Source organism: Oryza glaberrima, chromosome 3, assembly GCF_000147395.1.
Source record: "Oryza glaberrima chromosome 3, OglaRS2, whole genome shotgun sequence".
NCBI lineage: Eukaryota > Viridiplantae > Streptophyta > Magnoliopsida > Poales > Poaceae > Oryza > Oryza glaberrima.
The window spans coordinates 28,405,712-28,420,152 of NC_068328.1; the positions used below are offsets into that span (position 1 = coordinate 28,405,712).

At 36.6% G+C, this 14,441-nt stretch overlaps 1 protein-coding gene across 1 annotated transcript; it reads right to left on the minus strand.

Moving 5' to 3' along the window:
- Nucleotides 1-5,582: 5,582 nt before the first annotated feature.
- LOC127766395 (uncharacterized) lies at nucleotides 5,583-6,938 on the minus strand. The gene has a single exon (XM_052291445.1). It carries the CDS (start codon nucleotides 6,936-6,938, stop codon nucleotides 5,583-5,585), a length of 1,356 nt encoding a protein of 451 aa, XP_052147405.1.
- Between the last annotated feature and the right edge of the window lie 7,503 nt (nucleotides 6,939-14,441).

Below are 14,441 nucleotides of genomic sequence, written 5' to 3' on the forward strand. Positions count from 1 at the left end.
GCCAACTGAAAGCCGGCCTCTCAAGGAGCCGCATTATTAGAGTAGATACAATAACAGATTATAAATCAGCTGCAAACATATTTTAAGAAGATAAATAAGGAGAGAGAAGAGCAGCAGGCTACAGATTTATAGCCAGCTATTATAGCACAGACTCTAAGACACAGTGTGTATATATAACAGGTGGGACCAGATATTAATAGTGCAGTATGTAACTATTATATGAATGAATTACTAGATTGACTATAGATAAATTAGAGTTAGTAGTTGGTTATACTATTAAACTCGCTCTTAAGGCCATTGTACGACCCAGCGGACGAGAAATGTTCAATTTCCTAGACGACAAATGGACAAAGGCATGAAAAGCTCTAAAGTAAACGACGTCAAAGCAAGTGCAAGGGCAGGCACATGCATACATCTATGGAATCGATCTAATATTGATCCCTACGTTTAATATGTCGATTTGCCTTTTTTTTCATGTTTAAACTTTGTAAAATTTGATTAAGTTTTATAAGAAAAGTATATCATTTTTGTTAAAACAACAAAAACATCATTAAGATATATTTAATATTATATTTAATGAAACTAATTTGGTGTTATAAATGTTTGCTAATTTTTTTTAACCTAAGCAACTTAAAGTCTTTTAGTTCGACTAACAAAAAGTCAACCATGATATATATGATAAAGTTTGTCATCTCTACGTACTACACTTTTGTAATTAAGCAAAGCACACCAATATATATATGTCTTGATGTATTAATATATAGTACGCGCGGCCACGGTGACGATCTACTTTTTAGCAATGCTGCTAATACCTGGTTTAGTTACTAACTTTTTCTTCAAACTTTCAACTTTTTCATCACATTAAAATTTTTCTACACACATAAACTTTCAACTACTTTTCCGTCACATCGTTTTAATTTCAATCTTACTTTTAATTTTGGCGTGAACTAAACACACTCTAAGTACATACTCCAGCTATATATACATAAGCTAAGTGGCCTAGCTTAGGGCCAAATAGCTCTAAGCTATCTAGCTAGCTAGTTCTCCCATCGATCATACTGGCCAAAGCTAAGCTAGATTGTACAGGTATATATAGCTCTTGTTGATCTCACTTAATTAAGTACTAGCTGCTAATAGCTATGGCCGTAGGGATTATTAAGAAAGGCCATCAGGTGGCAGCTGCGGCAGCGTTGATGGTGCTCTTGGTGGCGGCTGCATTCCACTTACACCCTCTCCACGCGCGCCCGGTGGCGCGCGCCGCGACGGCCGGACCGCTGCCGCCGGCTAGGCGTAGTAGTAGCCACGACGCAAACAGCACCGGCTCAAGTCAGCCGCGGCCGCGGCCGCCGGCGGCGGAGGTGGAGGTGGCGGCGGCGGACGGGATCAGTTTGCCGAAGAGGAGCTCGTCGCCGTCGGGATGCACCAACTATGGCCCAGCTGGAGGCGGCAGCGTTTGTCCTCCGCGCTAGCCTGCAAATCACACAAGTCTTGCTTGCCGTGGACAACAAAATATATGCATCGCGCATATGCCATGTTTCATGCATCGATCGACGACATCCACAATCAAAACTTCCTCCGTTTCACAATGTAAAACTTTATAGCATTATTGTCCACATTCATATAGATACTAATAAATCTATATATAAAATAGTGTCTATATTCATTAGTATCTATATAAATATAAGCAGTGCTAAAAAGTTTTACATTATGAAACGGAGGGAGTACTCACAATTAATTGGTTCACGCCTACGTGCTTCGTATGTTCGGCATGAAGTCGACCGTCTATTAGTTTAGCGGCTAAAGTTTGAATTATTATTGTATAGGGATTACAAAAGAGGAATCAGATCAAAAAAAACCCGGATGTACTAATACCAAGTCTGTCAAAAAAAGATAAACTCTAGCCACGAACCTGGATGCATGCGTGTCCAGGTTCGTATAGCTAAAATTAAAATTTTTTATGGGATGGAGGGGTAACTTATTATTAGCACGATTCAGGTGTTGCGGAGTCATCGCAGGCGCCGCCGCTAAATAATACTATAGTCTATATCCTCTAGTAGTACAAGCCTGGCAAGTTACTTGGACCTAATGTTTGTACCTAATGTTTATATATAATTAATTGTTATACAACTTTCTCACAGCAACACGTAAGAATTCGTCTAGTCTTAATACATTTACAAACCTCTCACAAAGTTCATATGTCATGGAGTATATTTTTTAGGACTTAAAAGATTTTTGATATATTAAGTATGTATACATAAGCTGGGAAATTAAATTCCCTGGTACATCACCTTATATAATAAAACATTCTGAACATACTGGTGACCATCATTTTAAAAGGTGCTAATAAGTGAATTAACATAAAACCACGCAGTGGAAAGAGGGATGAAATCGGCAGGGAACTATGTGGCGTTTGCTTATATATATCTAAGGGCGTGCACACTGCTCGACAAACACGTACCAGTGGTTGGTGTCTGATCAATGTCGATAGCTCTAAGCGAAGCGAGTGTATACTACACCACAACACCAAATAGGAGGCAGTTGTCTGTTGGTAAAAAAGTTATTTGGTAACACTTAATCTGCCAGGAAAAGTAGCTCAACGGATTAGGTTTTTAATTGTGGAATCAATTTATCCGGATTCAAGTTATAGACTTGGTATGTATGAGTGCTCATATTTACGGTTAATTACTTTTCATTGGTAGACGTACACGTCGACAACGAGGTAACTATAGTGACTTCTCATCAATCTTAAAATATGTTGGCATAGTAATTTGGATGTGTGATTATAGAAATAGGGTGTACGTATGTGTTTATAAAGGTAAGTGTATGCGTGTTGTGGACGTCTCTGCATTTGTGCTGTGTATTTGTTAAAAAAAAATTGATAGCTCTTAGCTTGGTTTCGTCAAAAATGAAGACAAGATACCTTACAGATTAATTGCTACACAGAAAGCCATGGCTTAGGATCTCGTTGCATTGCTGATCGAGAGGCACGGCCGCACAGGCCACTGGAAAGCCGTCTCTCCAGACGCCGCATTAATTTGGACCCAGGTTAAGGCCGGCCAGCACTACTTGCATGCATGTGATATCCAGTTGACACAAAATATGCATATTTAATTAGGACAATGGCATGCATGAAAAGCGCGCTCTAGACGACGCACCGGGCACAAATATAATAGTAGGCTATAAGCCAGTTAAATGTTAAGATGAAGGAGAGAAGATAGGAGAGAGAGGAGAAACTTACTGTAAACTTATAGCCGGCTTGGATAGAAGAACCAAGAAACTCTGTGAAAGAGACAAATGGACCCTGTATTAATTGTAAAGAGCTAACTATTATATGGGTAGACTGAGAGAAGGCTACAAAGAATTTTATAGCCAACAGATCGGCTGTATTATTAGTCTTGCTCTAATGCGTGCATGGACTCTAATTAAATACTATAACCCTTTCGATCGTGTTCGTTATCCGATGGTTAGAGAAAGATCTGGGAATATCTGAGCTACTTATTGAATTGAAGGTGGAAACTGGAAAGTGGTGATCACCAATTAACTTGCTGATCGACAAAAGCGGCAATATGGATGCAATTAAAAGTACGACGTATAGTTCGTGTTATCGATCGGAACACAAATGAAAGGAAAGGAAAGGAAAAGTCATTACGTTTTATATTATAAGTCATTGTTTTTTTCCTAATCAAAACTCTTTTAGTTTGAGCAAGGCTCTGTAGGAAGCCGGTTATTGCGGCTGGCTGCAACAGCTTAAACAATATTTTTATTGCTGATTCAGTTGTTGCAGACTTGTGGTAACAATTGTTGCCGAACATAGTCTAAGTTTATGGAAAAAAATATTTTGAACATAAAACAAATATTTTATCAAAATATATCACATGTTAGTTTTAATGAAACTAAATTGATATTTTAAATACTGCTAGATTTTTTCTATAAACTTAATCAAACTTAACAAATTTTGACTGAAAAAATATATCAAACGGTTTATAATATGAAATGGATGTAGTACTGTGAAGAACTTGATATTCTAACTACCATATACCAGCATATCATGAGTGCATATATATGCATGGTGCGTCCCACATAAATTAATTGCTTCCCTCCTCCTAGCGATCACCCGTCCCTCCCCTCTAATAATACTCCTCTTTCATCTCTTTTTTTTACTTTTCTTTTACATCATAAGTTTAAAAAAAATTAGTAAAAAAAAATTAGGAAAAAAAAATAATACTCTCATTCACGTGCATAGACTTTATATAGTAAACATAAACTTTGTGTATAAAAATATTTTATATACAAAATATTTGAATTCGAATTTGAATTTGAATCGGGTATATAAACTTTTGACTTATAAATATTCGCTCTACAAATTTTAGGTGGATAAACTTTCGATGTGTAAACTTGCTAAAAGAAGAAAATATAAAATATTTGAATTCGAATTTGAATTTGAGTCAGGTATATAAACTTTTGACTTATAAACATTCGCTCTACAAACTTTAGGTGGATAAATTTTAGATGTGTAAACTTTTAGTGTATAAACTTACTAAAAGAGGAAAATATAAAATATTTGAATTCAAATTTGAATTTGAATCGATATATAAACTTTTGACTTATAAACATCTGCTTTACAAATTTTAGGTGAATAAATTTTAGATGTATAAACTTTAGACGTATAAACTTACTAAAAAGAGAAAAAGAAAAAAAAGGAAAAAAAGATCTCTAGCAGCGATCGATCGCCCGTTAGCCTTTCCGATGCAATATATATTGACCAACCGGATAGCGTACGTGCGATATGGCATGTGCACACATGACACACATGCATGCATATGGATCACTTGGGTAGATTTTCCCTCTAGATCGAAGAATTGATATGTATGATCGATGTTTAGTTTTCTCATCTCTACTAGGAGTACGTTAGTATTTTGTAAGCAAATTAAGTACTACTCCCTCCATTTCACAATGTAAGTCATTTTAGCATTTTCCACATTTATATTGATGGTAATGAATCTAGACATATATATCTATCTAGATTCATTAGCATCAATATGAATGTGTGAAATGCTAAAATGACTTACATTGTTAAATAGAGAAAGTACCAATTAATATATTTTGCTATATATATGTACGTTAGTACGTACAGTACGTGCCATCAGTGACGAACCTCTACTCAGCAATTAATAAAGCCCACATAAGAAGCGCGCGAAATGGCCTCCAGAAAATCTCTCTTATGTATAGCTATCGTAATCCATAACTTGTCTAATCTCCATCTAATAAAATTTCGTTCGATTATCGTCTAGTCCTACCTACCATTTGGACATTCTTGAGGATGTAGCTCAGACCTGATGTTCATGTCTGCGAGATCTCTCCGAGCTTTCAACGTATCCTTTGTCCTGCCAGGAATGTTTAGAAGGATCCCAATCAAACTCTCACACACATTCTTCTCAACGTGCATCACGTCGATTGCGTGGCAGACATCCAGATCTTTCCAATACGGTAGTTCCCAAAAGATAGATTTCTTCTTCCAGAGAGGTTTCTCACCCCCCTTGCTCACCGCGCTTGTATTGTCTTGCCCCTTACCAAATATACATTCAATATCTTTGACCTCTTCGAAAATCTCTCGGCCAGTATGGTGTGTTGGAGCTATACGTACCGTCCTCTAGCTCCACCGTGCCATCAAAATCTCTTGTATTGCTACGGTACTGGTGGTCGGCTGGAAGAAACCTCCGATGGCGCATGTACACCGTCTTTCCAGAGTACCTCAGCCACCTGCTCGCCGTGTCTCGCATGCATTGCAAACATGCACAACCACCTTTCACTGTTTGCCCGGATGTGTTACCAGCGCAGGGGTAATCTTGGATGGTAACGAACAACATTGCCCTTAAGGTGAAGTACTCTCTTTTGTACGCATCCCACATCTGCACACCCCGATGCCATAGTAACTTAAGATCATCCACTAATGGCCTGAAGTAGACGTCGATATCGTTGCCAGGTTGCTTAGGCCCTTGGATTAGAAGTGGCATCATGATATACTTGCACTTCATACACAACCATGAAGGAAGGTTGTAGATAACAAGTGCCACTGGCCACGTGCTATGCCGATTGCTCATGTCACCGAATGGATTCACCCCGTTTGTGCTCAGACCAAACCTTATATTCCTAATCTTGTGTGAGAAATGCTTTTTGTACTTCCTATCTATCTTCCTCCACTGGGATCTGTCGGCAGGGTGTCTTATCATCCCATCCTTCTTACGCTCTTCGTGGTGCCAACGCATCATCTTTGCATGTTTTTTGTTTGCAAACATGCGTTTAATCCGAGGGATTATAGGAAAATACCACGCAACCTTAACGGGCACTTTCCTCTTCTTCACGATAGGGCCACCAATGTCATCATCAGCATCAACATCGTTATCTCCACCCTTATAACGCGGTTCTTTGCAAACTGGACATGATTCCAAATCTGCATAGTCACCTTGATATAGGATACAGTCATTTCGACATGCGTGAATTTTCTGCACTTCCAAACCGAGTGGGCAGACAACCTTCTTCGCTTGGTATGTTGTTTCTGGTAGTACATGTCCCGCTGGAAGTAGGTCTCCAATCAGCTGTAGAAGCTCCGTGAAGCTCTTGTCACTCCAACCATTACTTGCTTTCATCTGCAGCAACGAGAGTACGACGTGCAACTTGGTGTGCTGCTCTTTGCATCCTGGATAAAGCGGGGTTTTTGAATCCTCCACCATGGTCTCGAACTTCTCGTATTGTCTGTCATTGTCGTAGGTTGTCTCCCCATCATGTAGCATCTGATCCAAACCATTTGATTCGCCACTGTCATATCCACCTCCATCAGCAGTCAACTCTACATTGTCTTCGTCCATTACATCACCCTGATTGTCCACTCTTTCATTCTCATCTTCACTGTGATTGTCCTGACATGTGTCATTACGCATAAAACCCCTTGTTACTAGATGCTTGTGAACTTGTTTTGAAGGAAACCAGCTCTCGTTCTTGCAATCAGCACATGGACAATGCAAATATTCCGTCAAGCTCAACGATCCGGAACTCGTGGCAGCGATCACGAAGTTGGTTACTTCCCTTGCATACTCCAAGGTACCGCGCTTCGCACCGTTCATCCATCTGTCCTACGAAAATTCTTAAATTAACCGCTCACATACATATATCAATTAAATCCGAAAATCAATCAAAAATCATAATTACTAATCTTAATATCTAAAATACTCGATGATTTAATACTCTTTGCATTACTCAATATTTCAAATTATCAAACATAGGTACATTACTCATAGATTACTCCAAGATTAATAACTCATTGGTCTCAAATCATCGTCTCAAGCCAAATTAAGATTGAAATTATTTGTCAAATTCAACAAGACAAATTACAAAATTACTTATCAAAAAATCGTGCACTATACCATCTACATTACATATCAATGATTTTGAGGAAAAATTACATCGACAATCACAAAAATGAAGAAAAATTACATATAGATTCAAGATAAACTGACCTTTAGGCATGCAAACACATAGATCTCTGGGTGTCTTCTCAATTTTTGGGCAAAACCTCCCCCCTTTGTATGAGCAAGAAGAAGAAGACCTCCCAAATGGCGAGCTCACGTCAGGGAGTATATATAGGCTGAGCTGGAAAGGGTAATAGGTGCCGGTTAGATACAAAACCGGCACCTTTAACCAAAGAAAAGGTGCCGCATCTTGATTACAACCGGCACCTATAGTATATGTGCCGGTTTTACCCAACGATGGTCATTAATTTTGGTTGGTGGGCGTTGGCGGAAGGAGAATAGGTGCCGGTTTTGAATTAAGACCGGTAAAAAAAACTCATGTTTTATCTGGGTCAAGGCGGGAAGCGCCTAATAGGTGCCGGTTTTTGTCCAACCGGCACCTATAATGCCGTTCCTTATGGACGTTTTTGTAGTAGTGCAAATTAACTACGGATTTTTTAGAACAAAAACGTAATGTCGGTACTCATCGAAGTGCCGGCCGGCCATTGTAATTTGTAAATTTCCAAGTGTTCTCTGATGTATATAGTTAATCATATCCCAGAATCTGTGAGCTAAGCAGTACTTCCAAGCTAATGCAATGCATGCATTACGACTCTTGTCATTTTGTGTTTCCTTTTCGTGCCATTAAGCCTTTATAGATCGCGAAATGTGCGTTCCACATGCATATTGTGCGCAGTGGCGAATCCACTGTTGAGCCTTGCTGGTGCGCAAGCCCCAGCTCCATCCCGGGCACCAATTAGATACTAATGACTCTAATTAACGACTAATATAAATCTAGCAGTAAGGCAAAGAAGCTAGCTGAAGGGCCCAGTGCCCAAATTGAGTTGCAGTGTCAGAATGTGCTCTAGTCTATACCAATTTATTCACATATTTGTGTGGATATATTAGTATTGCTGTAAACTAAAATAGATAAGTAATAGGTTGTTGCTTTTCATCGAAAAGGGTTTGTTTCAATCTCACTACTATATTTGTACATAAGCCCCACCATTTACATTCTAATTAAGATTCGCCACTGATTGTACGTTAGAGCGTATATGCATGATTGACCATGGACCTTCCACCAGCTGCATGCCTAGCAAGTGTGTACAATAGATAAGCAACATATATAGCCTAGAAAGCAGGTTAATTAATTAGATAAGCAGCATAGCCTAGAAAGTAGATAGACAGTTAGGGCTAAGAACTAGCTAATACTATATTACCCATGTTTGCAATTTTTTTATTTCCAAGATATCCTTAATGAATCAACGGTGCATGTTTACTGAAGGAGGAGGTACTTGAGGGACCTCTCAACAATATTAAAAAAACCTCATATACACTTATCAGCGGTCCCGCCAAAAAAAATGCATACTTATATGCAGCCCCATGAATCACTCATTCATTTTTTTCTCCTCGAAGAAACATGAGACGTACGCGCGTTAGGACATCTGATTTCGTACTTAATTATATAATTTGTAAATTAATACCACTATGAATACTAGTAGAATCGCCATGCCTATATATATAAGGGGGCGGAGCTAGGGTATTGAGGGGTACCCAGAAACCCGGTTAAGAAAATTTTGTAGCTATAACTCATCTGTCTTCACTATGTATAACCACCCTCAATACAAATTTTTAGATACCCGCATCAGTTTAATTAAACTCGATATAAAGTAGAGTAAATTAATCAAGTGGCAGCTCCCTCCATTTTATTCTAGCTCCACCCCTGTATACATATACACGTGAGGTCGAGTGACTTAGCTAGCTACCTACAATAATAGTATTGGCCAAAAGCATCTCTTGATTAGCAGCTAGAGAGTAGCTTAATTAAGTGCTAGTTAAGCATCAAGCTATATACTCCCTCCGTTTTGGAATGTCTGACACCGTTAACTTTTTAGCACATGTTTGACCGTTCGTCTTATTCAAAAACTTTTGTGAGATATGTAAAATTATATGCCTACATAAAAATATATTTAACAATAAATCAAATGATAGAAAAAGAATTAATAATTACTTAAATTTTTTGAATAAGACGAACGGTCAAACATGTGATAAAAAGTCAACGGCGTCAAACATTTCGAAACGGAGGGAGTATAATATATGGCAGGGGATAAGCAAGAGTAAAGGCAACGAGATGTCTGCAGCAGCAGCAGCGCTGATGGCGATGCTGCTCTTGGTGTCGGCGGCATCCCAGTTCCACCCTCTCCACGCGCGCCCGGTGGCCACGCCCGGATCTCATCTCATGCCTAGTAGCAGCCACGACGACGACGCAAACGCCACCGCCGTAAGTCAGCCGCCGCCGCCGCCACCAGCGGCGGCGGTGGCGGCGACGGGCGGTGGGGGCTTGAAGAGGAGCTCGTCGCCGTCGGGATGCACCAACTATGGCCCCGGAGGCGGCGGCGCCGGCATTTGTCCTCCGTGCTAGCTTCCTCTCTTCTTGCTTGTCATTTCATGGATCAATGTTGCTTTGTTATTTCAATAAAGCTACTGGCTACTCCCTCCGTCCTAAAATATAATAACTTTTGGTTATGAATCTAAACACAATATCTAGATTCGTAGTTAAAAGTTGTTATAATTTGGACGGAGGTAGTAGCTCGCAGCCTCGCATGCATGCATGGTACTAGCAGCTAGCTATGCGTGCATACTTATATATAGAGTAGTTCATTGTACATGCAATGTATGGCTTGTGCAACTAGTTACTCTGAAGTGGTGCACTTCTGATCGATCTTTTTTTTTTCTTATTCACGCAAGTGTCTTAATTTCTCTTTCCTTTTTCAGGTTTGTGTGTGTGTAAACATCGGCACTCAGTATGTGTAATTACTTTCCCAATAAAACTACTATATGTCCCCATCTTATCTTCATGATCTAAAACTTTTCTATGCTATCATATACTTATTTGGTTTTATATATTTGTTCTCCGATTGTACATAAACAAAATTTGAAGTTAAAGTTTTTCTTTTTACCAATCGTGGAAAGAGAATGAAGAAAATCCCCGAAGTTAACTAAAAATCAAATTATAAAATTTAAAAGTAGTTTCAGATTATAGTGATCAGAGACTCAAGTAATAAGTAGGTATACTAGCTTACACATGTATATGTATATATGTGCATCCAATCATATCTAAACAAATTAAACAGAATTTCGATGCAGAAAATACGGTAGGCGTGTGCTAGCTACAGCAGATAGTATATATAATTCGTTGATTAATATCATAATATGGTGCAAGTTAATTAGGGTCGTTGTTCTCCGGGGCTTCGATTGCCGTCTTTCAATCTATAATTCAAGTTCACCAAAATTTCTTAAGTTCATCCACTTCCTTGATCTTGTAGCACTGAGAGTACTCACAGTACGTACAGTCACAACCCTAATAAAGATTGTGGTCGGGAGGTGGAGCCCCGCATCAAAAACAATTAATATTACCCATTAGTACGTAATTAATTAAATATTAACTTAAAAGCTTTTTAAAAATAATTAATATATATAATTTTTAAATAGGACACAACATTTAACAGTTTGCAAAGCGTGCGCATGAAAAATAAGAAAATAGAAGTTAAAAAGTGGAAGAAAGCTACTACCTCTATTTTAGATTATAAGACTTTTTAATATTGCCCACATATATATATATATATATATGTTCATGAATTTAGACACACATATGTGCAATGTTAGAAGGTCTTATAATATGAAATGGAGGAAGTAGTGTAGCGGCTAAGCATGGCCTAAACAATGAATTTTACAGTGATTTTGTAGTTTTTTTAGTCCTGAAGGTCACTGCGACCAGCTGCTGTTATAGAGCAGGTGGAACCGCTCATTTAATTTGTCGTATATTTTGATCAACTCGCGAATTTTGATTAGGTAATGAGCTAGGCGAGATCATGCATGGTGTGTATTCTCTACAGTATTATTCTGTAGATTGATTAGCACCTAAGTATCCGCGATATACCCGTGCACGTGCCCAGAATCAGTATCCGCGATATAGAGAATCAAGAGTAGGAAGATTAGCTTTTCCATAAAGGGCTCTCTCTTTTAATTCGGTGGGGGGCTTGCATGCATGCTACGACAAATCGTCTGAATTATTTTACAAGTTAATTTTGGGACGGCGCCTTGCCGACGATCGAGTCGATCGACTAAAAAAATGCTGTGATTACGCAATGCAGGTATTTGTTATTTTCGGCACTAACGTGGCAATATTCTTCCTCAACCCAACATATGTTTGGTTGAATGGTGTTAATTGTAAAATTTAACAATTATCGTTAGTCGACCTAAAAGAAGAAATCTATCTATTATATTATTAAAGGAATAGAAAAATGAGCCTCCACGTTCGCTCTTATAGCCTAGAAATTCCCACATTAATCGGAGAAAAAGAAAAAACAGAGTCCATACAGAAATACAATTAGGAAATAACTGGAATTCGGAATTAAAAAAAAGGAATATTAGAAGTAGAGTATAGAGTCCATATAGGAATACAATTAGGAAATAACTGAAATTCGGAATTAAAAATAAGGAATATTAGAAGTATAGTATAGAGTCCATATAGAAGTACAATTAGGAAATAACTGAAATTCGGAATTAAAAATAAGGAATATTAGAAGTAGAGTATAGAGTCCATATAGGAATTTAAAACTAACTAAAATTTGGAATAAACATAATAAAATTAAAAGTAGAGTTTAGAGTCCATATAAAAATACAATTTACAAATAACTGAAATTCGAAATTAAGAAAAACGTGGGAAGAAGAGTTTAAAGTCAATATAGGAATACAATTTAGAAGTAACTGAAATTCAAAATTAAAAATTAGTTTAGAGTCCACATAGAAATACAATTAGAAATAATAAAAATTCAGAAATAAAAATAAATAATATTGGAAGAAGAGCATAGAGTCTATATAGAAATACAATTTATAGAAAATTCGGAATTAAAAAAATATTAAAAAAGAGTCAATATGTATAATTTACAAATAACTAAAATTTGATATTAAAAACAATTAATAACTAACACGTATATAAAATACAATATGAATATTACACATTAGTAGTTTTGTAAAGTTATTGCAAAATTTAAAATTATGTTGTCATTTTAATATATTTGAATAATATAATGAGAAAACATACTATATGCTATTATATAAGAGAAAATAATGATGCTAGCCGCGCAATCTGTGCGGGCCACCATGCTAGTTAATGTTATGATTATAGTTGATTTGGTCGAAAAGTTTATTCAAATTTAAAATTATTATTTTTATTATTTTTTGTAATAGAGAAGATTTGTTTTAGTTTCTTTTTCTAGATTACTAGCAAAAATGCCCGTGCGTTGCAACGGGTGAAAAAAATTCTAATGATAATATATGTTTTTCATGAATAATCATGCCAATGCTAATATTTGTATTTTAATGAGCAGCTTGTTTTTTATAAACGGTGTTTTTTTCTTGCGCGATTTTCTCAAACCATTAAGAAATGGCGTATTTCTTTCTAAAAGTTTTTTTTCTAGCATGTTTTTTTTCTTTTTTATTTACAACGAAAACCATAATTTTCTCCCTTTTTTTCTTTTCTTTTCTCGCGTGTTTTTTTGCTAGTTTTTTTTTCAAATGTTCTTTTTTTTAAATTTTTCTTAATACAGGAGAATATATGACGAAATAAAAGCCGTGTAGTAGGTGGCAAAAAAATCGATGGATCCTATCCGACTCATAGTGATTTTTTAATAGAAGGTGTTTTTTTCTTGCACGGTTTTCTAAAACCATTTTTTTAAATGGCGCGTTTTTTCTAACAGTTTTTTCCTCTCATGTTTTTTTTTAAACAAAATACCGACGATGGAAATAATTTTTCTCACGTGTTTTTTTATTTTTTTTATGGAAGATGGAAAGCCTTTTTAGCATGTTTTTTGCGCTTTTTTCTGACTTTTTTCTCACGCGTTTTTTTTGAATCGTTTTTATTTTCTCGTGCATTTTCTCTTTTTAAATAGTTAGATTATATTAGAGATAGAGAAGAGATATATATTGATAAGAAATCAAACTTTGTTTCGCCCTTTCCATTTTTTTCTCGTGTGCATTATTTATTTTATACGAACCAGTTTTTTATTTTTTACGAACTATTTTTTCGTCACTTTCTTAGGGAATCGGACGAACTTTTTTAGATGTTTTTTTGGTTTTTTTTTTGCCTTTATATGAATCAGACTTTTTTCCATTTTTAAAGGAATCGAATCTAGTATTTTTTTTCACCACTTTTTTTTTTGCCTTTTATAGGAACCGGATTTTTTTCCGTTCAGATGTACAGTTTTTTTTCGCCACTTAGGGGAAACAGAACTTTTTTGTTGTTTTTCTTTTTTTTTTGCAGCTTTCCTTTTTATTTTTGTGCACCTTTCTGCTTTTGTTCTTTCTCTTTTATTATTATTTTCAACAAAAAAGACCTCAAGTACCTTATTGCAAGATTATAGGGACTCAAATGTAAATATAAAAATTACAGGGACTTAAATGCAAAAGTACAAACCAAAAATTAAAATCATATAAAAATGTAAATCAAATCTTCAATCCGGCACATTATTTTGTTTCACCAAGATATATGAGATATCACAGTATAGATTGAAACTGAGAGGAATGGTGGAATCGGATCTATAGTCGGAATTTTTTTTCCGTTTCTAATAGGGAATCGGATATGAGTCGGACTATTTTTTTTATTTTTTTCGCTTTTTTTTCTTTCGCCCGGTTTTTTTTATCGGACAATTAGTTTTGGGGAATCAGACAAATTCATTTTTCCCCCGATTTTTCTTTTCTTTTTTTCGCGCGTTTTCTTCCGCCCGGTTTTTTTGGATCGGACAATTTTGGTTTTTTTTCGCCCGGTCTTTTTTCGCCTTTTTTTCTGGGTCGAACAGATTTGCAGATTTGGTTTTTCTTTTCTTTTTTCACACGTTTTCTTTCGCCCGGTTCTTTTTTATTGGACAATTTTGG

What these genes read in the sequence shown, in the direction of transcription:
- LOC127766395 (XM_052291445.1), bottom strand. Translation starts at nt 6,938, where the DNA reads ATGCGTAATGACACATGTCAGGACAATCACAGTGAAGATGAGAATGAA.